The 23,169-nt window shown below is 68.7% G+C and overlaps 1 protein-coding gene across 3 annotated transcripts; it reads left to right on the top strand.

Annotated features, from left to right (window-relative positions):
- The first annotated feature begins 318 nt into the window (after positions 1-318).
- FGFRL1 (fibroblast growth factor receptor like 1) lies at positions 319-15,540 on the top strand. Of its 3 annotated transcripts, XM_043573217.1 has the most exons (8): positions 1,208-1,270; positions 1,539-1,647; positions 1,856-1,950; positions 11,798-12,070; positions 13,178-13,258; positions 13,354-13,635; positions 13,721-14,074; positions 14,189-15,540. In XM_043573217.1, exons 3-8 carry the CDS (start codon positions 1,872-1,874, stop codon positions 14,629-14,631), a joined length of 1,512 nt encoding a protein of 503 aa, XP_043429152.1. In that variant the 5' UTR covers positions 1,208-1,270; positions 1,539-1,647; positions 1,856-1,871; the 3' UTR covers positions 14,632-15,540. The 3 variants fall into 3 exon arrangements, with proteins under 3 accessions (XP_043429153.1, XP_043429154.1, XP_043429152.1); XM_043573218.1 differs by lacking the exons at positions 1,208-1,270; positions 1,539-1,647 and adding an exon at positions 319-340; XM_043573219.1 differs by lacking the exon at positions 1,539-1,647 and having other exon boundaries at positions 1,170-1,270.
- The last annotated feature ends 7,629 nt before the right edge of the window (positions 15,541-23,169 follow it).

The raw sequence follows: 23,169 nt of genomic DNA, 5'->3' as shown, positions 1-23,169 counted from the left end.
GAGCGCGCAGGGTGCGGCGTAGGGCCAGGCAGGGGCCGGGGTGGGGGGGGGGGCGGGCAGTGTGCAGAAAGAACCCCAGGGAAGCTGGACTCCACAGCACGTGGTTCCGGTCCTGGACGCGCCAACTGCTGGTTGGGAAATCTCGGATAAATTACCTGCCTTCTCTATGCGGGCGTTTCTTCCTCTGCTTCAGGTGACAGCAGACCCCTGCCTGGTCTGGGGGTCGTGCGCTGTTCTCTATCGTTATTGTTAATGTCCTTGTTGCCATCATAGTGGGTGACAGGCCTGAAGCCCCCAGGTGGGTGGCAAGAACATACCTGCCTTCGCTCACGGCCGCTGGGTAAGCTGAACCTCGAAGCTCCACATCCCCCAGACCTGTGCCCCCCTCCCAGAGCCCCGTGGGGTCAGAGCCGGGTCTCGAATCTCTCAGAGAGCCCCGCGGCCGTCCGGTTCGCGCCTCCTGGGGTCAGGGTTGGCCGCGGGCCCCACCAGAGCACCGGCAGTGGGCGTCTGACGCAGGCACGGTTGGGTGCAGGTAAGGGGTGGGCGCCGCGGCGGGACAGGGCGGGGAGCTGCCGGCCGGGGCGGGGCGGGGTGGCAGGGGCCAGGCCGGGGCGGCGGAGACGCGCGGGGCGTGGGGGGGCGTGGCGTGGCTGGGCCGGGGGCGGGACGATGGCGGGGTTGGGGGGGGCTGGGCGGAGTCGGGCCGGCAGGGGGCGGCCGGAGGGCTCGGGCTGGGGGCGGGGCCGCGCCCCGGGGAGCCCGCCCCGCCCGCAGGCCGCCCGCACCGCGAGGGTTAAGGTCGCGAGCCCGGCGGGCGGGGCGCGCGCGCGAGGATTGGGGGAAAGTTTGGGCGCGGGGCGGGCGCGGGGCGGGCGCGGGGCGAGCCGGGGCGCGCCGATTGGACGGAAGTTGTGTCGGGGCGGGGCGCGCGGCGGGCTCGGCGCTCGCTCGGGGAGAGTTGACAAAGCCCCGCAGGGAAGGACGCCTCGCGGCGCGGCGCCCCGGGCCCCTCGCCCCGCCGCCCCGGGACCCCGGCCCCGGCCTCCGGCCCCTGGACCCCACCCCCGCGCCCGCGCTGTCCCCGGCCCCCGGTCCCCGGCCCCGGCCCCGGCCCGAGCCGCCCCGCGCCCAGGTAGCGCCGCCCCGTCCCGAGGCCGGGCCCGGGGGGCGCGGGGCGCCGGGGGTGCGGCGCCCGGGGCGGCGATGACCACGCAGCGCGTCCCGCGGGCCCGGCCCTGAGCCCCGCTGCCCGCCCGCCCCCGCCGAGGTGAGCCTCTGCGCGCGCCCGTGACCCCCGGGGGGCCGACTGGGAGGGCCGACTGGGGAGCACTGGGGTCCGGGGTCCCCGATCCGGCCCGGGGCTGGGGGGTGGGGGGAGTGCCGGACGCCCGGGTGCGAGGCCGCGGGGTACCGGCACGCGCCGCCGCCGCCCCTGCGGGGCCAGTGGTCCTGTCCGCGCCCCGCCCCCGCCCCTGCACCCCACGTGGGCCCCCCCCCCCCCCCACCCAGCGCAAATTTGTCCGCTAATGGCGCAGGCGATTATCTGCGCGGCCGCCGGTGTTGTGTGTCCCGCGGGCAGGGCCCGAGTTACAAGCGCCAGGAATCCAGACGGTGTTTGGAGACGGGGGGCGGCGGGGGAGGCCGGTAATTAGTGTAAACCCTTTGTCTGCCTTTGATACCCACGGAGCTCCCCGCCGCTGCTTCCTCCGCCCGGGGCGCTGGCAGGGAGGGCGGGGCGGCCCGCACCCCGAACCCGCGGCCCAGGACCGGGGTGCCGGCGGCCCCGGGGCCCTAGTCTAGAGGGGGGCGACCCCTACCCCGCCTGCCAGTGACTGACCCCCAACACCCCCAGGTCCGCACAGGCCAAGATGACGCCCAGCCCCACGTTGTTGCTCCTGCTGCCGCCGCTGCTGCTGGGGGCCCTCCCGCCGGCCGCCGCCGCCCGAGGTGAGTCCTGGCGCCCAGCCCGGCGCCCCGGCCTGCGCCAGCGCCGCCCCTTTCCCTCCCGGCCCTGAACCCTGCCACAGTGCCCGGCTGGCGCGCGTGCCTGCGCCCCGCCCCTACTGGCCCAGAGCTTGGCGGGTCTCTTGACCGACAGGGTCCCCCACCCAACACTGCCCATGGGGCGCCCCCAGCTCACCCACAGGGCATCCCCGGCTCACCATGCCCGCCCCCCCCCTCAGCTCATCTGTAGGGTCCCCCAATTCCCCCCTCAGATCCCCCCCTGCTCACCCTTGGGGCTGCATGCTAACACCCCCAGCTCACCTGTGGGGCCCCACACCGATTGGCTGAGTAGGCTCTGGCCTCAGTCCCCCTCAGGGCACACACACACACACCCATCTGTGTCCCTGAAGTTGAGGGCAGCTGGTTACTCTGGGGACTTTTGTGGAGCAGGCTCTTTGGCCACAGCGGAATCTGCAGAGACCCCCGTAGTGGCCAGGGTGCGGTTTGGGGGCAGAGGCGACCTTGTTGGTGTCTGGGACTTGTGACCCAGCCCTGTGCCCCGAGCTTGCCCAACCCAGGAAGGTGCGGGGTGTGTGGGCCGGCGGGGGGGCGCTGAGTCTCTGGAGCTTGGAGGTGCGGCATGGTGTGGGGGGTGGGGGCCTGTCTCAAGGCAGGCCCGGAGGACCCGCTGCTTCAGGCCGCACACTGTCTTTCGGCGTGTGCCGTGCCAGGACTTAGATGCGCACTCACACACCTGACGCCCAAGAAGGCAGGCCTGGAATGTCTCCCGAGGGACCTTTGCCCCCGCACCCAACCGCTCAGCAAGGGACATCCTTGGCTGTTGGATGATGGGAGATACGTGTTCACGGACTCCTGCCCGCCATGTTCCGCACCGGCCTCCCCTCAGCTAGGCGGGACCTTGGGCCAGGCCAGCCCTTTGGGTGTGTTGACCACTCAGGATTGTCCCTGCCCTGTCCACCAGTCCTCTGAGGCTTCGCACCCCTCCCCCCGCCACCCAGCGGGTACACCGAGCCCAACCCGGCCTTATATGGGCACGTTTGGGTGTTGGGTGGCAGGCGGCAGCCCAGGTGGGCCTAATGCCACAGCACCCCCCCGCCTGCCCGGCCGGGGACTGGCCGGCTGGCTTGAGGGTGGGGGCTGCTCAGGCGTGGCTGGGCCCGCCAGCGTCCTGGCCACCACGGGCACTCGGGTCATGCCCGGCAAGGCCCCCCCACCCCCCACGGTGGCCGGCGGCCTGGACTCTGATTCCTCTTTTATCTGCGTGGCCTCCCCTTGTTCCCACACCTGCCTGTCCTCTGGCTACAGAGCCGGGGAGCCCTGGAGCCCGCTGGCCTGGGCTGGCCATTGGCCGGAGCCCGAGGCGGAGTGGCGGATGGTGGGCAGCAGTGGGCAGCGGGGCCTGCCTCAGTGCCAAGGGGCCCTCGGAGGGGCCACACCCGGCTCTGTTCCCCTGAGCCTTGGCCTCGGGGCTGCGCCTGGGATCCAGCCCTGGGCCTAGCCCTGTCCGGGAGCGGCCGGGGCCCAGGCAGCAGCAGGGGCTGAGAGCCACTCTCCAAGGGCAGGGTCCTCTGTGGCATCGGGGGCAGGGTGCTGGGGAGAGCCCCTTTCCCTGAACCGTGCTGGCCTCTCCTCCAGACCTGGACTTGAGGGGCAAGGTCACCCCGGGCGCTTCCTCCTTTGCGGTTAAGCAGGCCGCGCGGCGGACCTTCAGGCCGGCCGACCAGCCCAGAGGGACCCCGGCCGCTCCTGAAAGCCGTTCTCCCCATGCGTCACGCTTTCTGGAGTCACTGTGTCTCTAGACTCAGCTCGTGTTTTTAAAGTTTCCTTTTCTGAAAGTTTCACAATCCTGGTGGGTCTGTCTCAAACAGCTTTTTCCAAATTCAAGGAAAGATAGGATTTGGGTTTCTCACAGCGGGACCTTGAGAGGCTCAGAACCAAGTGCCTTTTCACAAACAGCGCTGGAAGAAACCGTTTAAGGGTGGCCACGTTTGAGCTTTTCCAAGGATGAGGCAGCCAGCCCTTGAGGTCACTCCCCATCCTCTGGACCTTGCTGCTGTGCCCTGGGTGAGCTGAGTGCTGACCCCAGGGCCTGGGTGCCTGCCGGCCGGGTGCAGCTCCCCACGAGGACAGTGCCCTCTTACCCTCAGGGCTGTTTGGGGAAGGGTCCGCCAGTGTGTGGTTCAGCGGGATGGCGTGCGGGCCTCGGGATGGCTGTGGTGGCGTGCGTGTGCACCGGCTGACCTTGGCCTCCGGCCAGGCCGCAGGGGGCCTCCTCCCCCCACCCCCCCGGCCCCTCCAGGCAGCGGCTGGCCGGTGTGCAGCCCCAGCTGAGGTAGATGTACCGGAGCGGGGCCCAGGCTCTGTGAGGGGGGATGTCGGCCAGCCGCCCCATTTATGTCTCGGGCCCCACTCCTGGAAGAGAAAATAAATCACTGTCCCCTCTGGGGGGAGGAGGGAGCTGCGAACAAAGTCGCCTTTAGCTGGGCCTGGAAACTCCTACCGCGGGCTCCTTCTTCATTGTGCGGGAATCAATGGGCCTTCAGCCCCCGCCCAGTGCCATGGGGAAATGTTGGTTTTTCCCGGCAGTGGCCTCAGCCTCTGGCTTGGGGTTCCGGCACTGCTTACGGTGCGGGGGGGGGGGGGGGGGTTGAGGCAGGCGGTGGCCCTGCAGACCCGGACCCTTGCTGCTGACCTGCTGGCCTTCTGTGCCTTCCCAGTGACTACAGCCCTGGCAGGGCCAGCACGTGGAGAGCAGGGTGTGCCCAGACCCCAGAGATGCCCCATCCGGTGCTGCCGGCCCACCCTGCCTGCCATCTGCTTTTCCTCGTGGTGGTCACTGGGTGCTCCTGCACAAGCCCCACAGGTGTCCAGCACCTGTGGGGCCCAAGAGAGCAGGGGCCACTGTCCTGGGCAGCCGGGAGTCCACAGTCCAGGAAGGCGGGGAGGGGGTTGGGGGAGGGGGATGGGGTGAGGCACAGGCACCACGGCCTGGAAGGAGAGGTGGGCACTGGCCGGGTGAGGAGGGGGAAGGCCTGCAGGGGTGTGGTGTGGGCAGAGGTGGGCAGGTCACGTGGGCTGGGGTGGACGTCTTGGGGCCGCGGGTGCGTTGGCGCAGCTGGGTTGGGGGCATCTGTCGGGATAGGCCAGGACCGGGGGAGCAGCTGGGGGTGGCCTGGGGGCTCTCCCACCCGGGCAGGGCGCTGGCCTTCCTGCTCCCAGTGGGGAGTCCTGGGGTCTCCACACTCCGTGTCTCCGCTGAGTGGCCGGGGGGCAGGCCTGGGGGCTGGCAGGCCTTTGCCCCACAAGGACCGGCCCCCTCGGGGAGAACCCGCGTGGGGTAGGGGCTTCTGGGAGCTGTCCCTGCAATGTCAGAGGCAGCTGTGACGAGGAGGGCGCCTCATCCTCAGGCCTCTGACACCCAGGGCTTGCCATCTGGGCAGGAAACAATCGCTCTCTTCCTGCCCCAGTTTGTTAGAGATTCACACAAGCCCCGCACTGTGAAAAAATAATGGCGCCCGGGGCAGCAGGCGGTGGGGACAGAGCTGTGCTGCACTGTGGCCTGGGACCCCACGGGGCAGTGATGCCCTCTGGCCCCCACAGGGCTGGGCCCCAGGAGAGGGGGGCCACCGGCCAGGGACTTTGGGCCCCCCTCTGTGCTGCTGCGGTGGCCCGCCCACTCCCACAGGGACTTTGGGGTTCGCTCTGGGACCCGGCGCCGGATGCTGTGTGCTCCTTGAGAGGTGGGTGGCCCGCCCTGCGGCCTGCAGGGACTCTAGGGGTCCCACCGTGCCCAAGCTTCATGCCCTCTGGCCTGTCCTCAAGAAGAGGGCTGAGGGCTGTGGGCAGGGGGAGGGGGCAGTGCGGGTGTGGAGGGCAGCGTGGGGCTCTCTGGCTGGGGCTTGCCCGGGCTGTTGGGTGGGTGGGGCTCTCTAATGCCTGAGCCCTCACGGTAGGTGGAGCGTTGCTTCTGCCCAAAGGCCAACCTCTGGCCCACGGGAGACATCCTGTCACTCTTCCGAGGCCGTGCGGGTCGGAGCCCACAGGGCAGGGCCCCTTGGGTGGTCTGGGCCTCTGGTCCTGTCACCCTGTCCTGTGGGTCCAGGGCCAGCATGTGAGGGAGGCGCAGCGGACAAGGTCCTTCTTGGTTCCTTGGCAGCTGGGGGTGGGGCCGGGCCCTTCTGGGGAGGTGGTGATGCCGTACGGGTTCTCGGCGAGTGATGTTTTTGTGAGAGGGGATGGGTGGCGGGTTCGGGCAGGGGTCGGCTTGGAGTCTGGGCGGCGGGCTTGGTGAGATCTGGACACAGCCACCGGGGTGTCCGGCTGGGCCCCCGCGGTGGGCTCTGTGGCAGCGGGTCTGGGCACTGGCTCGGTCGCCGCCAGCTGTTGGCGGTTTACGCGGGGTTCCCCCGGGGCAGCGGGACTGTCAGGGTGATGCTCTGTGGCCCTTGTGTGTGCCCCGGGAGTGGCAAAGAGGAGGAGCCCTGGAACCGGGGGTCTGCCGGAGGCCCCCCCGGGGGGATTCCAGGGAAGGGAACAGACCCGGTGGGCCCCATCCAGCCTGTCACCTTAGTTCGTGCTCCTGGTGGGGTGGACTGGGCACCCCCGCCATCTTCCTTGCTCGGTGGGTCAGTCTGTCCCTTTGCTGCACCCAGAATGGCCTGGTTTCTGGGGCAACCACCTGTCCTTCGGGTCCTACCGGTTCCAGCACAGACCCTGTGGGTCCAGCCCCCAGGGGCCGCCCTGGGGCCTGTGTGTGCGTGTGCACGTGTGTGCGTGTGTGTGCCCGAGTGGCTCGGAGCCAGGGCAGAGGCTGGCCCCTGCCTCTCATGTCCACCGTGTGGTGGTCCTCACCTGTGGCCCCTCCTGTTGGTATCCTCCTTGGGGAGGGCACTGGCCCCAGGGCCACCGAGTCCGGGCCCTCCCAGCCACCCCCCTGCCGGTGCTTGCTCCCCATGGGAGAACGGCACAGGTGCCCCTGTCTCGCAGAGAGTGCCCACCTGGCCTGCCTGGTGTCGGGTGTCCAGACAGGCTGGGCAGGACCTGCCTCCCTTCCCTGCCCTCCCTCTGGGGCCGCTTGACCTCTCCAGGAGGGAGGCCTCCGGGGGCCGCTGGCGGCTGCCCGAAGTCACTTCGCAGCCAGTGCCAGTGTGGTCAGCCTGACGACCACCTACCCCCCAGCCAGAGAATTACCTGCCGGCTGGAAATTTCTGGGGCTTCTCAGGGACTACCAGGAGTGGAGCTGGCCGTGGCGTGCCGGCCAAGTGGTTCTGGCACACCCTCGCTGCCACTGCGTCCGTGGCTGCGGGGTTGGGGGCTGCGATGATGTGAGCCTCCCTGGCATGTGGGCCCTGGGAGGGGCGGCGTCTGGCCCGGCTCCTCACGGAGGGGGCTCGGGGTCAGCAGATCACAAGTGCCGTGGGCAGCGGGGAGAGGCAGAGGCTCTAGAGGCCCTAGACGGACCTGAACAGAGCAGGGGGCTTGGGGGTGGTGCAGGTGGCGTGGCCAGGGCGGGCCACCCCGAAAGGGGCATGTCAGGCCCCGCGGGAGGGCAGGGAAGGGGGGTGTTGGGAAGGTGTATCGGCTCGTAGAATCTTCTGCACGCGTGTGCTTTTTCAAAACACTAACTGCACTACCTCGGTATTTGACATTCCGGGGCTCGATTGGGAAGGTGTAACAGGAGGGCAGGCAGCGCACAGGCCGTGAGGGTTGGGCGGGTGTGCGTGCTGAGTTTCAGGCGGCCCCCGAGGGCCTGTGAAAACGGTCAGGGTCTGTCCCTGTCTCTCGGTTCCTCCCAGCGCCCCCACCCCTTTGGCCCTGCCGGGGCCCACGGGATGGGAGAGGCGTCGTCTGGGGTGATGGCGGGACCTCCTGGTGCTATAGCTGCGGGAGCGGTGCTCCTAGCCGGATGGGGCAAGGGGGTGTGGGCTTCGGGGTGTGTGCACAGTGCTCCAAGGTGTGCTGCATCCTGGGGTGAGGGGTCTGCGTCCACTGTAGGAGTGTGTCTGGTTGTGTGTGTGTGTACTTGGGGGACTGTCTGCGGGGAGAGTGTGTGCATCTTGGGGGGCAGCACCTGAGGGATGTTGCTTCTGGGGGACGGCATGTGTGGGGGGACAGCATCTGGGGGACAGCCTGTGTGTCTGGGGGACAGCACCTGGGGGGACAGCCTGTGCATCTGGGGGACAGCCTGTGTATCTGAGGGACAGTGTCTGGGGACAGCCTGTGCGTCTGGGGACAGCCTGTGTGTCTTGGGGACAGTGTCTGGGGGACAGCCTGTGCATCTGGGGACAGCCTGTGCCTCTGGGAGACAGTGTCCAGGGGACAGTCTGTGCATCTGGAGACAGTCTGTGCGTCTGGGGGACAGCCTGTGCATCTGGGGGACAGTGTCTGGGGGACAGCCTGTGTGTCTGGGGGACAGCACCTGGGGGGACAGCCTGTGTATCTGAGGGACAGTGTCTGGGGACAGCCTGTGCGTCTGGGGACAGCCTGTGTGTCTGGGGGACAGTGTCCGGGGGACAGCCTGTGCGTCTGGGGACAGCCTGTGCATCCGGGGGACAGCCTGTGCATCTTGAGGGATGGCGTGTCGGGGAGATGGTGTGAAGGGACGTGCCCTTGACACCTGAGTTCTGGACGGCAGCTAGGAAGCCTGGATGTGCGGGGCCGTCCAGGTTGCCGCACCCTGGCCTCTCCGGGCACCCCTGTTCCTGGCCATGTTTTCACGGCTGTGGGGGAGGAGGGCAGGGAAGATAGAGGGAGGAAGGGGGATGTGGTGACCCTGTCTACCACCTTGATGTTCAGCCCCCTTGAGGGGTGAGACCCAGCCCCAGCCGCTTCTTACCCCCGTGTCTGCCCGCCCCGTGTGACCGTCTACCTCCTCCCCATGCTCCAAACTTCCCAGGGCTGTGGCTTGGGCCGTGTGCAGGGATGGGCCTTCTGGCGGTGGTGCTCACGGGAGGAGGGGCTGACGCTGGCTGGAAGGACCCCAGAGGAGACCAGGGCCTTGGTGCCAGGGCCCCCAGGCTGCCCTGGAGCTGTCAGGCTTTCCTCCTGGGAGGGGACGGGAAACCGGCTGCCTCCCCCACCCACATGCCCTCCAGGCGCCCATCTCTCTCAGCTCTTGCCTCAGTTTCCCCCTGGCTGAGTGGGTTGGACACCCTGACCAGGTGGAACAATGGGGGCTTGTGTTTCCCAGGCTAAATATAGAGCTGTGGCCGTGGTGCTGGCGGCCAAAATTCCCAGGAATCTGGGGGGGGGGGGGGCGGGCCTCCCTCCTGTGAGCCTGCTGGGGTCTCCGCAAAGGCAGGGCTTGGAGGGGGCAGGGCAGGCCTGGCCTGGGGTCCAGTAGAGCTCAGGTGGGGGTGGGGCAGGGCTGGCCCGGGGGAGGGGAAGGGGGCTGTTTGCTTTAGGATAAGGCTGGCTCCAGCTGGGGCCTCTGGCTGCCGGCCTGCCTGTCCCCTGTCCTGCTTGCGGGCCGGCCCTCGGGGCCACACTTCCGGTCCGTCTGGCAGTTGGCTCTGTCCTCCTCCCTCTCCACAGTTTCCAAGGGGGCCCGTGGCCTCTGAGGCCCAGTAGATGCCTGGTCCCTCAGCTCGTCAAACTCCTGCCTGGTGCAGAGGGGGCTGGGCTGGAGGTGGACCCCCCCCCCAACCCCCTCAACCACTGTCAGATGGGTCCTTTCTCTGTCACTGAGGCAGGTTCCTCCCAGGGCGGGAGGTGTCGGGCCAGCCCCATGTCGTGCCCCCAGGATGGGGTTGGACAGGCAGAGGTGGAGAGGGACACTGCCCCTCAGGCCAGGCAGTGTTCTGTCCCCCTGCACTTTCCAGGCAGTTCGTGCGTCTGTGTGTGCACACGTCTGTGTGCCCAGGTGTCAGCTTGCGAGGCCCAGGGCACGGGGGGGCTGGGGGGTGGGGGTGGTGCGGCCTGGGAGGCCCCTTTGAAGAGTGACAGGTGTCGGACAGGGCCTGCCTGGGAACGAGGCCGGGACCCTGGGCGGTTGGGGGGCCCCGCAGACAGTTGAGAAATTAGGGGGCGGCGGGTCTCAGGGCCCTCCCTGTTCTTCCCGCCCTTTCCAGGGATACTGGGGTTCTGGTGAGGAGGGGGCTGGCTGGGAGTGCTGAGATGGCCTGGGGCCCACGGTGCGCGGTTAGGGGCCCCACGGCAGGAGCAGGGGGACCCCAGTGGAGGCAGAATATGGGTGCAGGGAAGAAGTGTTGCTGCAAGTCTGGGTGTGGGCTTGGTGGGTGGCGTGTGGCAGCAGGCGTGGGCGAGATTGTGGGTGGGGGCTGGGGAGGCCGGCGCCCACAACCTCTAGCCCCCTTTCTGTTTGGAGTCGTAGAGGGAATGGCCCAGCGTTGCTGTGTCCCCCACTTCCCCCGTCCCCCCAGCGAAGCTGGAGTCGGAGCTCAGGACCCCTCCCCGCCCGGACCCTGGTCTATCCACATGGGAACCAGCCCCCACCGCCCCCCAGCACCTGCAGACCAGTGGTGAGGGGCTGTGCTCTGCAAGGGTCCCCTGGGGGTGGGAGGTGACAGACAGGAAGCCGCCGCTTGAGCCTCCAAAGAGCCCGCGGAAGCACTTTGGGTCCTGGACGCAAAGGCCGCTGAGGTAGCCAGCTGGTAATTGCATGTTGAGGGAATACCAGCTGCTTATTAAAAACACATGCTGCCCTCAGGCCCCGTGGCGATAGCCTCTCGGAGCAGCGGCCGCCTCCCGGCACCTCCGTGAGGCCGGGATGGGATGCTGGCCCTCCCGGCCCGAGTGGCCACAGTGTGGGGTGAATGCCCCTTGCCCACAGCTGGAGGGTGGGGTCTCCGGAGCTGGGAAGGGCAGCCGGGTGCCTGTGGCTGCCTCTCCTGGTCTGGGGGGGGGGGCGGGTACGGTGGGTGGGGTGACTGTCGGAGCCCGGCACCCCTGTGGCTGCAGACTGGCCCAGGCTCGAGGCACAGGCATGGGACAGGGGACCTGAGGGTTGGCCAGGAGACGGCCCTGCTTCTTTCGGACACCCGCAGCGTCCTTCCCCGCATCCTGGTCACCCCCACCACCCCTGCACTCGGGCACAGAGGTGCTGAAGCTGGCCCGAGACTCACGGGTGAGGGTGGCCTTCTCGTTGCTCAGGGGCCCCATGGCCTCAGCCCACAGCTCAGGCTTCTCCCGTTGGGGCGCAGTGGGCAGTGGCTGCCACCGGACGGGAACCTTGCACTTAGGCCTGGCACCTTGCTCCTCGCCCTCTGACCCCAGGGCCTTGGGGTCCTGCTCCCCTCCCCGCCCCCGCCCAGGGATGAGCCACCCGGTGTGGTGTGACTGGGAACAGCAGAGCCTTCGGCCCTGCAGGCGGACCCGGGCAGGCGGGGCCCACGCACACACGGGCGCAAACGTGGGCCACCGGCCACGCCTGTTCGTGCCGCATGGACTCGCTCACAGGCCGCACGCGCGGACACTCGCTGTGTATGGGAGGCAGTGAGGGGCCGCTCTCGCTCGCCTGCGAGCATGCGCCCTGGGTGACCCGCTCCAGCCAACCTGTATCTTGACTACAACGTACGTGACGGGTGCTGGGGGGGCGCGTGAGCCAGAGCCTGGGAGCTCCGTGGGCGTGGGCTTGGCGTGCGGTGGGTCCAGGGTGAACGCCAGCTGCTGTGGCCTGGGAGCAGGGCCCCGGGCTTCAGGCCCCCGCCGCCCCGGGTCTGTGCCGGGCAGGTGTGTCTGTGTGGAGTCCTGGGTGGGGATCCGACGGGGACGGCCCCCTTCCCCTGGCTCCCAGCAGCCCTGCCTGCCTGGACCCCTGACTACCTGCCAGCCCCCTCCTCTCTGACTGAGCCCTCTGGCCCGCCCGCAGGCCCCCCGAGGATGGCGGACAAGGTGGTTTCGAGGCAGGTGGCCCGTCTGGGCCGCACCGTGAGGCTGCAGTGCCCCGTGGAGGGGGACCCGCCACCGCTCACCATGTGGACCAAGGATGGCCGCACAATCCACGGTGGCTGGAGCCGCTTCCGCGTGCTGCCCCAGGGCCTGAAGGTGAAGGAGGTCGAGCGAGACGATGCTGGCGCCTACGTGTGCAAGGCCACCAACGGCTTCGGCAGCCTCAGCGTCAACTATACCCTCATCGTGATGGGTCAGTGGTGGCCGTGCCAGGGCGCGTGGGGGCGGGCCGGGCCGGGGCTGCGCCCTGTGAGCCCTGAGTCAGCACACCCCGGCCCCCCGCCCCACCCCGCCCCATCCCTGCCTGAGCTCAGCCCCCTGCCTCCCAGGATGAGACCCGTCCCTGCCTGCCTCCTCCGGGCCCAGGACAGGGGCTTGATCTCTGTCGTCACCCCCGGCCCCGGGGCCCCTGCTCCTTCTCAGGCCTGTACCTCGGAGTCCCCCTCCTTCCAAAGGTTCTGCTGACCGGGAGACTGAGGCTGGCTAGGGGGCGGCAGGAGTGGGCGTGGGGGAGCCCCAGGGTGGTGGTCCCACTGAAGGGCAGGCTGGGCGGGCTGACGGCCCTGGGTGTCGGCTCTCACTTTGAGGCTCAGATTTCAGAGTTCAGAGGGGCCGCCCAGGGCCTTCTGTTCTCTTTTGCCTCTGGGGCCCAGGCTTGGGGACTGGCGGGGTCCCCGGCGACACACCCTCCGGTACACATGTACCAGGCGCATGGCTGGCCCTGCCCCCACGGGCCCCAGGGGTGGGGCTCCCCGGGGCTGGGGCTCCCCAGGGCAGGCTCCCTCCGAGCCGTGGCGGCCGTCTCACAAAGGGGGAGCCTGACCTGTGCCACCCCCTCACTAGGTCCCGGGCTGGGTGGAGGCGGCTGTCACGGGAGGGGCATTCCTCAGCCTGCCCCACCCCCGCGGGGCCCCTGCTCCGGACTGTGGAATGGGAACCCTGTGCGTGTCCCCCCCACTGTCCTCTGAAAGGGGAGGACGACTAGGTGGTATGTGAGCCATGTCAGCTCACCAAGGCCTCGGCGCCTTGATGTGGGCTAGGGTTACTGCAGCTGCCGGCGGGGCTGGCCCCCTCCTCCCACTGGCCTTGCAGACCCCCCGGAGCCGGAGGGGTGGGGGCGGGCGGCCAGCTCTGTTGGGGTCACCTGCACCCAGGGGGTAGGCTGGGCGGGCCGCTCTTCCCAGCTGTCTCTGGGATTCTGAGATGCGGGTGTGCTCCCAAGGGCTCCCAGTTGTGTTTCTAGAGCTTTCCCAGCTGGGCCCAAGGCCGGGGCCCTTCTCACGTGCCCTCGTCTCTGCAGATGACACTGGCCCGGGAAGGGAGCGTCTGGGGCACGACGGCCCTTCTGGGGGCCAGGAGGACCCGGCCGGCAAGCAGTGGGGTGAGATGGGGCCGGCGTCTCCCTTCCCCTCGGGCGCGGGTGGGGGGCTGGCCTGCCCGGTGCCTTGCTGACCTCGGTGCCGCCCCGTCCCGCAGCACGGCCCCGCTTCACACAGCCCTCCAAGATGAGGCGCCGGGTGATCGCGCGGCCGGTGGGCAGCTCCGTGCGCCTCAAGTGCGTGGCCAGTGGGCACCCACGGCCCGACATCATGTGGATGAAGGATGACCAGGCCTTGACGGGCTTGGAGGCCGGCGAGCACAGGAAGAAGTGGACGCTGAGCCTGAAAAACCTGCGTCCCGAGGACAGCGGCAAGTACACGTGTCGCGTGTCGAACCGGGCGGGCGCCATCAACGCAACCTACAAGGTGGACGTGATCCGTGAGTGCCAGGCCCGGGGGGGGGGGGGGTGGCGGGGAGCTGGCGGTGCCCGGGGCGAGTGCCGACGCGCTGTGTCCTCGCGCAGAGCGGACGCGCTCCAAGCCTGTCCTCACGGGCACGCACCCCGTGAACACGACGGTGGACTTCGGGGGCACCACGTCCTTCCAGTGCAAAGTGCGCAGCGACGTGAAGCCGGTGATCCAATGGCTGAAGCGCGTGGAGTACGGCACCGAGGGCCGCTACAACTCCACCATCGATGTGGGCGGCCAGAAGTTCGTGGTGCTGCCCACGGGCGACGTGTGGTCGCGGCCCGACGGCTCCTACCTCAACAAGCTGCTCATCACCCGCGCCCGCCAGGACGACGCGGGCATGTACATCTGCCTGGGCGCCAACACCATGGGCTACAGCTTCCGCAGCGCCTTCCTCACCGTGCTGCCAGGTGCGTGCGCCTGCTCCCGGCCCCGGGGCCCCTCCGTGCCGCGGGCCGGCCTCTTGTCGCCGGGACCCGTGGCGCCGTTCCCCTCCCCACCCCCCTCCTCGGTCCCTCTTGCAGACCCCAAGCCACCAGGGCCGCCCGTGGCCCCCTCGTCCTCGACCGCTAGCTTGCCGTGGCCCGTGGTTATCGGCATCCCGGCCGGCGCCGTCTTCATCCTGGGCACCGTGCTCCTGTGGCTCTGCCAGGCCAAGAAGAAGCCGTGTGCGCCCGTGCCTGCCCCTCCTCTGCCCGCACACCGTCTGCCCGCGACTGCCCGCGACCGTGGTGGGGACAAGGACCTTCCTGTGCCCTCCGCCCTCGGCACCGCCCCCGGTGTGGGGCCGTGTGAGGAGCTGGGGACTCCGGCAGGGCCCCAACACCTGCTGGGCCCCGGCCCGTCTGCCGGTCCCAGACTCTACCCCAAGCTCTACACGGACGTGCACACGCACACGCACACGCACACGCACTCTCACGTGGAGGGCAAGGTTCACCAGCACCAGCACATCCACTACCAGTGCTAGACGGCGACACCTCTGGGGCGCCGGCCCGCGGCAGCTCTCGGTGCCGTGGGGGTGGGCACGTGGAGGTCAAGGTGGGCAGGCTGGGGGACAGGGCCACCGAGGGAGACGGACCACAGGCAGGAGGTGCGGCCAGCACCCCGGGTGCCCGGTGTGTAGGACACACACACACGTATGACCTGGCTCTGGACACACACACACACACACACACACCCCCTCAGACCGAGACGCTTTGGGGAAGGCCCGTGTTTGTAACTTTGCAGTGTGCATGTAGCAGCGTGCTAGTTGATGAAGGAATCCCTTGGCTCCTGTGAGGATTTCACAGGGACCACGGTCAAGCCACCCCTCCCCGCGCCTGGCAGGAGATCTGAGAGGCACCCTGGCTTCGCGAACCGAGACTTCCCGCCCCCTGCCCTGTGCCTGCCGCCTGCGTCCCTGCCCAGGCCTCCGCGGGGGGGGGGGGGGGGGGGGGGGCGGCTATTTCTGCCACCACGCGTCTGGGTGTCCGGGAGTCCCCCTCCCCACCCTCCCCGCCCCGGGGACCCTGGGCCAGGAGGTCAGGCACAGCGGTCCCCGCCGCGTCCCGAGAGGCCGGAGCCCGGCCCCGGGGTGACCCTGCCCCGCCTGGCCTCACACTGCCAGAGATAAGGGCCCTCGATATTTATATTTAAGAAATTAAGATAATAATATTAATGCTGGAAGGAAGGTGGCGCCACAGACCCGGCCTGTCCCTGGGCCGGGATGCACCTGGCCTGATGGCCAACCGAATGGCCCGACCTCGGGGGGCCACACACCCATGTCCCACTGCCGGTGGCAGCCCCAGACCTCTGTAATTTTATATAGATTTTGAGCTGAAGCTTCGTATATTTAATTTATTTTGTTAAACAAGAAAAGGTGCATCCTTTCCCCTAAGCTGGCGTTTCTGTCTTTGGCATGTGTGTGTCTGCACGTCTGTGGGCCTGAGCATGTGTGCAGGTGTGTGTCTGAGTGTGTGCAGGTGTGTGTAGGTCTGCGTCTCTGTGCACGTGTGTCCGTGTTCACGCACGTGTGTCTGTGCACCAGGCTTGGGCCGCAGAAGCAGGAGCAAAGAAGGTTCTCGGGAGTCCCCGAGTTGGCCTGAGGCTCTGGGGCCGACACTGTGGGGTCCCTGGGGCCGACACTGTGGGGTCCCTCGGGCCGACACTGTGGGGTCCCTGGGGCCTCTCACCAGCTCCCCCGACCGGAACTCTGGCTGCTGTGTCTGCAGCGTTGACTGCCTCACGCCTGCAGGTGCCTCCTTGGGGAGCTAGAGTCCTGCATTCCTGGCCCGGGGAGCATCCCCTCTGCCAGTGTGGCCCCTGTGACCCTCTGGCTTATGCTCTGGGGGTTCAGCTGGTGGCCTTGGGGGGCCGGGGCCTCGTCACCTCCGTCTGGGTGCCCGCTGCCTATCGGGCACAGTCCCGATTCCGCCGGCCACCGCCAGGTTGTGAACAATGGTCTCGTTCTCCAGATGGGGAAACTGAGGCTGGGATTCGCTGCCTCCGGCCCAGGGCTTCTGTACCTTCTTAGGAAAAGGCACCCGTGTCAGGTGCTTTGTGCTCCTTGGAAGGTGTGGCAGGAGGAACGAGGCCTCGCCGGTGTCCAAGGTGCTACAGAGAGCAAAGAGCAAACTCTGCCCTGCCCTGCGGGCCGGGCACCTGCCACCCCGCCCAGGTACCGCCGGCTCCCTGCGGCTGGGCCCCCCCAAAGTCAGGGCCAAGCCTGCCCCATCTCCCCTCCCCCTTCCCCAGCCAAAGGCGGTTCTGGGGCCCCTCTTCTCCAGCATCCCAGGGCTAGGCCCCATCCTCTGGCCCTTCTCCACTGCGACCCCAACAGTGCAGGATGGGGCCTCCTGCCCTCGATGTCACCCAATCCCTTGGCCTCCCGAGGATGGACCCCACTCCTTCTGTCCCCAAGGGAGCCTAGCCCTGAAGGAAGACCCACTGGGCTGATCCTGATTCACAGGCAGTGATGGAGGCTGGGGCAGGACTAGTGGCCTCTGGGTGACCGAGGGAAGCCAGCTGTGGGAGCCCAGCTGTAACAACCAGGGGGGAACCGTGGGGGCTTCAGACAACCACAGCTGGTGACAACAGATGTTCCCCTGATGGGGGGGGCAGTGGGGGCCGTCACCTGGGTGGGTTTCGGGGGGGGGGCAGGGGAGGCATGGAAAGAGTGGACCCTGGGTGGTGGGGAGAACTCAGGCTACGGGACACCCACAGGCCGTGGGGGTGAGTAGTCCCACCCTGGCACCAGTGAGGGTGCAACCCCCAGGACCGCCAAAAGTGTCCATGTGCTTCCCAGCCTGGGGCTCCCAAAGGAACTGCCCTTGTCATCTGCTCCAGGGAGTTCTGAGGGCTAACTACCTGCCTGACCCTGCTGTCCCCTCTCACGGGGACCAGCAGCCCTGGGCTCCCCAACCCCAAGGGCCCTTTCGGGGCTTCCGAGGCCAGGCAGGCACTGATGGGCTGCTCGCTCTGTGACACGTGGGGAAGCTGGGCTGAGCAGGGGATCCCGCCCTGTCAACCCAAAGCCCATGTCCACATCTCCTGTGCGCCATGACCTGGGGCCTTTCAGCTGCCTGCTCTTGAGGCAACCGTGTGGCTCCAGACCCCCCCTCCATGCCTTTCTCGGGGGCCACCTCGCCCACCCCCAGCCCCCGCCATGGGCGCCCCTCCCCTGCCCCGGGGCTGCCTCCAGCTCTATGTTGCACCACTCCTGGGAGGACGTCAGTGCCCACCTGGATGCCCCTTGACCCTGGCTACTGTCCCCTCCATTTGGTGTCCTCTCCCATGCAGGGACAGCCGATGGGACAGCAGTGGGGATAGACCGGTAGGTCAAGGTTGGGGGGGGGCGGGCTGGGGACAGTAGGCACTGGTCCCGGGTGCAGGGGCTGTGGCTTGCAGAGTGTGTGAAAGACAGGGCGCAGCCTCACAAGCCCGGGGGTCCCAGGGCCGGGCCTCATCAAGCAGACGTTTGCTGACTGGCCAGCAGTGGGCTTCTCTGGGAGCCTGGCCGTTCCGCCCCCTTCCCCTTACAGCCGAGCCCACACCTGTGTCTCTGCAGGTGTCCTATGGCCCTTTGGGGACTCGCAAGCCTGATGCAGACGGAGGAGACTCGGTTGGTGCTAAGGATGGGGTCCCCCACCCAGGATGGGGCCCTGGGAACAGAGAGAAGGGGTGGGTGCGGAAGCGGGCTTCCCCTGCCCCTTCTGCCCACCCCTGCACGGCCAGAAAGGCAGTGGGCAACTGCCAAAGCCATGGGGACCACTACAAGAACACCATGCCTGGTGCCCCCAGCTCTGTGGGGCTCTCCGGGGCCCCGTCTGCAGGCAGGTACACCCTCAGAGTGACCCCGGCCGAGCCAGGCTGGATGAGGACTTCTGACGGGCCATTTCGGGAGGACGCTCCCGGCATCCTGGGTGGGGGTGCCGGTGTACTGGGTAGGCGGGACCTGAGTACTGAGCCGGACCAGCACCCTTCCCTCTGATCCGTTCCTGTGTGGTGATAAGCCAGTTCCCGTGAAGCCAGAGACCTTGAAAGGGCAGCTCACGCTCTAACACTTTGGGTGTGACCCCCCCCCCCCCCCGCATGCTTCCCGCCATCCTGGCTTCAAAGGGGAGTCTCATCCCACAGCTGTCCAGAGTGGGGGCCTCAGGCTGACAAGGATGGGTCGGGAGGGCCTGGCAGGAGATCAGAGCCTTGTCCTGGGGTCAGGCCAGGGGACCGGGGACAGGAATGCAGGATCCGGGACGCAGGAGAGGCGTCGGGAACATGGGGATATACAGTCAGGACACAGGATGGGGACAGATCAGCCTTGGCTTGGGACTCAGGGCTCAGGGTCAGGGGCCCACAGGTGACGGCCAGGCTGCCAGCCTCTGAGGCTGAGCTGTGTAGGGCTTCTGAGGTCGCGGACCCGCTGCAGGGGCCGGCCTCACCAGGGGCTGCATGTCGGCCCAGGCCCAGGGCACAAGGCCAGGCCACCCAGGGACAGGCCGGCCTGTGGGGCAGGGGCGGCTGCGAGGTGAGGTACAGACAGGGCCAAGGCTGTTCAGGGAGCTGGGTCCCCCAGCTGGGCTGTGGGGAGGAGAGCAGACCCTGCCCCACACTCGGCACCAGCACAGGGCGTGAGAACCTCCTGGGAGTCCTAGGAGACCAGGGCCGGGTGGGGGTGGGGGGGCAGGCTGCTCATCACGTGGGGGAGCTGGCCCTGGGGGCGGGACGGGGGTGGGACCTGTTGGGCAGGGGCGGGGCCTGGGGCGGGGGTGGGGCCTGTTGGGCAGGGGCGCCCTCTGTGCCCTGTGCTGACCTCAGCATGTGCCCAGCTGGACACGGCCACCCAGGCCTGGGGGAACCCGGGGCCTAGAAACTCTCCTGGGGGGGCCTGGGTGATGTAGGGTCCTCGGGTCCAAGGTTTATTTTTAGGTCTCATGAGGTGTCTCTGAGGAAATATTTGCTTCAGGGGTACTGGTCCTGCCCAGGGCGGTGGCTGGGGTGTTGATGGGGGGCCCTATCCCCACTGTCGCCGGTGGCCAGCCCTGGTGGGCAGGCAGGACCCAGGGAGGACCCCGCTCGCTGCCGGACCTCCAACCCCCACCCTGGGCTCCCGGTGGGCGTGGCCTCTGGAACAGGGGGCGGGTCCGAGTGCTCCCTGGGGTGGAGCAGGGCCGGTTTGCCGCAGAAGTGAAGGAGGGACAGACCTGGTCTGCAGGCGGCCGCACCCCCCCACCCCCAACCTGGTGGAGGCAGGGCCACCCCCGGGGGAAAGGCCCGTCCCCCTGGGCGTCTGGGGGCCTAGCGGGACTGCCGTACATGCGCAAGGCCTCCGGGCCACAGGCTCCGCACCGAGCCCTCGTGCTGTCTGGCTCCCTCGCAGGTAGGTGTGGTCACCATGACACGGACGCTCACGAGGCCTGGTGGGGGCTTCTGGGCCAGCCCCTCACCGTGGCCCCTGGTGCAGTCCCTCAGGTGTCCGCTCCCCAGCCTGGGCCTGACCCATGGGCAGCCCCAGCCTCCCGCACTGATGGCCCAGCTCTGCCTGCTGGACCTTGTGAAGGTCTGTTCTGTCCTTCCTGAGGCCCCACCCAGGGCACACCCCGCCCCCCGCCCCACGTCTGCCCTGCTGAGCTCTCCACAGATCCACTGCAGCCGCACAGCCCCACCTCTCTGAGCCCGGAGCGCGGCTGCCTGCACGTGAGACTCAGCACCCACCCCCCCCCCCACCCCCCCCCCCCCCCCGACCCTGCACAGGCCCTTGTGCTTTGGGACCCTGGGGAGGAGCTGGTGCCTGCCCCGGGCCCAAGGGGGTCTGGAGTACTGAATCTGCCTCCCACCTGGGCTCCTCCTTGGAGACCACCCAGGACCAGACCCCATGGAGCCACTCCTGATGGCTTGTCCCGGCCTCACAGACCCAGTCCTCTGCACTTCCCGGGGTCGGGGTCGGCCTGGGGTCCCGCCCGGTGGGCTCAGGAGCTCACCCCCAAAACTGCCTCTGCAGGGCAGCAGCCTGGCCCAGATGCTGTAGCCGCTGAGGCCTGGCCGGCTGCTCGTGTCCTAGCACCGAAGCTTTGCGGGCGGGAGCCGCTGAGCCAGGACGTGCACTAGCCCCCGCCCGTCTACCACGTGTCCCCTGCCAGCCAGGCTTCCTGTGCCCCCACCCTGGGAATCTCGGTCAGCTCAGGGCGTGGGTGGGTGGGGACTCAGCACAAATTCAGCATCAGCTTGGGACAGAGCAAGGCTCTGGGGTCAGGGGCCCCTCCGCACACGTCTGCCTCTCAGGGTGCCGCCTGGTTCCTCTCGGGGGGGTCTTGAGTCTGCCGTTCGTCTGGGAGGACAAGGCAGCGTGTTTGGGTCGGGCCCTGTGGCCCGCACAGGGGCCCGAGGCTTCCTGGGAGCCGGAACCCCGAAGCCGAGGATCTGCGCCGGGCACACGCATCACCTCTCGCTCCCACTCGGGCCGGGTCCAGCTGGCCATGCCTGCTGGCTGGAGACTTGCTCCCTCCTCTGGCCGGGGAGGGCTCACCCCCAGAGGCTGCAGTGACCCCTGCCCGCAGCGTACCTTTGGGGTTCCGGGAAGGCCGAGGGGAGAGCCAAGCCCCGGGGAGGAGTGCACTGGCCTGGCGGGCATCTCAAAGGGGGAGCAGTGTGCTGTGGAGGGATCTGGGGGGGGGGGGGGGTGGGGGGTGACTCCAGGGAGGGGACCGGACCGGGCCAGATGTCTATCCCCCACCGTGGCTGAGCTGAAACACACAATCCCAGGCGGGGCTCGGGGACCCCCGAAGGGTCTGCACTAACCCCAGGTAAGGGAGTGGTGGGGCCTGAGGCTCCCACACCCCCAGACAGCTGTGTGCCCACTCCCACTGCCTGCGACAGCCGGGAGCGGGGGGCATCTGGCCCTCGGCCGGCAGGTGGTGACAGCTGCCAACAGCTGGCCGGAGGGGCGGGCGCCGGCCTTTTCCTGAATCGCAGGGGCGGGGGTGGGGTGGGTGGTGGGTTTTGCTGGGCCCTCAGGGAGCCATGGAAGGGGGTTGCGCGGTCCTAGAGAAGGCCGAGCTGCTGTGCTCCCGCCTAGCCGGGCCCTGGGCTCCGGAAGGGGAGCCGGAAGGGGTGTCTCGGTCCGTGCGCATGGGCTGAGGACTCCAGGAGGTTCCATCTGCCTCTTGGGGGGCGCAGGGTCTGGGGGCTTCCTGAAGGGAGGGGCAAGGGTGGCAGAGCAGGGGAGGTGAGGGAATGGAGGAGGCTGGGCAGTGGGCAGATGTCTTTGCTGGAAGGCAGTACCCCCCCCACCCCCCCCGCCCCGCCCCCGGAGGGAGACAGAGCAGGTGAGCTACTGGGGGGAGGGGGAGGCCCTGGCAAGAGAGGAAGCCCGACTCCGGCTCTGGGCGCCCAACTCCCCAAGCTTGAGTTAAGGGGGTGGGGGCAGCGGGTCCTACCCAGATTCTCGACCTTCCTGGAAAACCATGAGCCTCTGCCGGTTCCTGGAGACCCGTGTGACTCTTCCCTGGGATGACTGTCCCCGTTCCCCCAGACCCTTCCCAGCATCAACCCAGCAGCCTCCCAGGAAGACCCCCAACTGGGGCGGCACCAGGGCTGCTGCGACTGCCTGGCCCGGACCCTCCTCTGGGCCATGCCCCGGGGCCCTGGTTTGGGGGGGTCACCCCGGAACTTGGGGACCCCCTAGCTTTGGGCAGGCCCCCGAGGGCACGGGGCAACGGGCTCTGGGGGTCGCGAGCCCCTGCCCTCTCAGAGCCTCTCTGTGAGCCGGTGTCTGGCTCTGACCCTCTGACGTGTGGGCAGGAAGGTGGGAGTCCCGGGGCACAACCCCACCCCCGCCTGGCCCCGGGGAGGCACCGCCCACCACCCCGCGCCTGGCCGCCACCCCAGGGCTCTGACTCAGCCTTGGGCACGGAGGGGGGCGGGATGGGCAGGGCTCCGCAGAGGCGAATTCCTTATTCCTTCACAGTTTTTCCTCTATTTTGTTTCCACTCTCTTCTAGAAGCCGTTCTCCACTGTTCGTTCCTGGAGCCCCTCCAAGACCATCGGCACCCGGCTCCGCGGGGCAGCCACAGAGCCCCTTTGACGGTGGTGGTGTGGTGGCGCTAAACCAACAGTGGGGCGGGGGCTGGTGGCAGGGCGCCCGAGGCCTCGCGGAGGCTGTGCGGCCCGGCGGGGTGGTGCTGTGCCCGGGGCCCCGGGCTCTGCCGGCCGAGCTGGCTGTGGCCAGGCTCCCCGCCTCCCCTCCCCTCCGGCTCCTCTGGTTGGGGCTCAGACACGGTCAGCGTTGGCCCCGGGTGTTCTGGGGGAGGCCTTGGAGCACGTCCCCCGGCCCCGCCAGTGTCCCAAGCGCGGGTGTCTGGCCAGCAGGGCCGGGCTGCCTGTCGAGGCAGCGCGCAGCCCCAGGACCCTGGAACCTCCTGGGAGAAGGGGTGCTGGCTGCCTTAGGTTGTCTGTCCCCTGCCAGACGTCCCCCAACCTCGGGCTCAGGAAGGCTGTGGTTCTGGTGCCCACAACTGCACACAGTGGCACTCATTAAATGCTGCTGGGAGAAGCAGCGATGGGGCCCAGAATGTCGTGGTGTGTGGCACCAGAGTGTGTCTGCCTCCCTCCTCTCCTCCAGTGACCCAGGAGACCTGGCCGTAGACAGACAACAGGGGCTTTCCTCCTGGCCCAGCAGCCGTCACAGGCCATGGGGAACTGAGGCTGGGGGCGGGGGCGGGGGGGGCGAGGATGGACAGCCATGAGCCATGGCCTGGCGACCGGCAGGGTCTGCATAGGGAAAGGCATGCGGAGGGCACGGCCAAGAACATCCCGGCTGATGTCCCTGGATGTGCGGTGGCCGTGCGGTGGCCGCTGGAGAGGACGGCCCGGGACAGACTCCCAGGCTCCCGGGCCTGTAGCTGGTGCCCACGGCCCTCTGCTCACTGGGCCCTCGCAGGCTGGAGGAGCCGTAGCTACAGACATGAGCACTGCCTACGGGGCCCGGCAAGGGCAGTGGCCCGGCCAGGGAGCGGGCCCAGAACGAGGCACA

The sequence above is a fragment of the Prionailurus bengalensis genome, chromosome B1 (assembly GCF_016509475.1).
Source record: "Prionailurus bengalensis isolate Pbe53 chromosome B1, Fcat_Pben_1.1_paternal_pri, whole genome shotgun sequence".
Classification (NCBI taxonomy): Eukaryota; Metazoa; Chordata; class Mammalia; order Carnivora; family Felidae; genus Prionailurus; species Prionailurus bengalensis.
The sequence above is the reverse complement of the archived record's forward strand: the minus strand, read 5'-3'. Positions and strand labels throughout refer to the sequence as shown.

What these genes read in the sequence shown, in the direction of transcription:
- FGFRL1 (XM_043573218.1), top strand. Translation starts at nt 1,872, where the DNA reads ATGACGCCCAGCCCCACGTTGTTGCTCCTGCTGCCGCCGCTGCTGCTG. An exon ending in GCCGGCCGCCGCCGCCCGAG is followed by an intron (nt 1,951 to 11,797) that starts GTGAGTCCTGGC and finishes GCCCGCCCGCAG; the next exon opens with GCCCCCCGAGGATGGCGGAC. An exon ending in CCCGGCCGGCAAGCAGTGGG is followed by an intron (nt 13,259 to 13,353) that starts GTGAGATGGGGC and finishes CCCGTCCCGCAG; the next exon opens with CACGGCCCCGCTTCACACAG.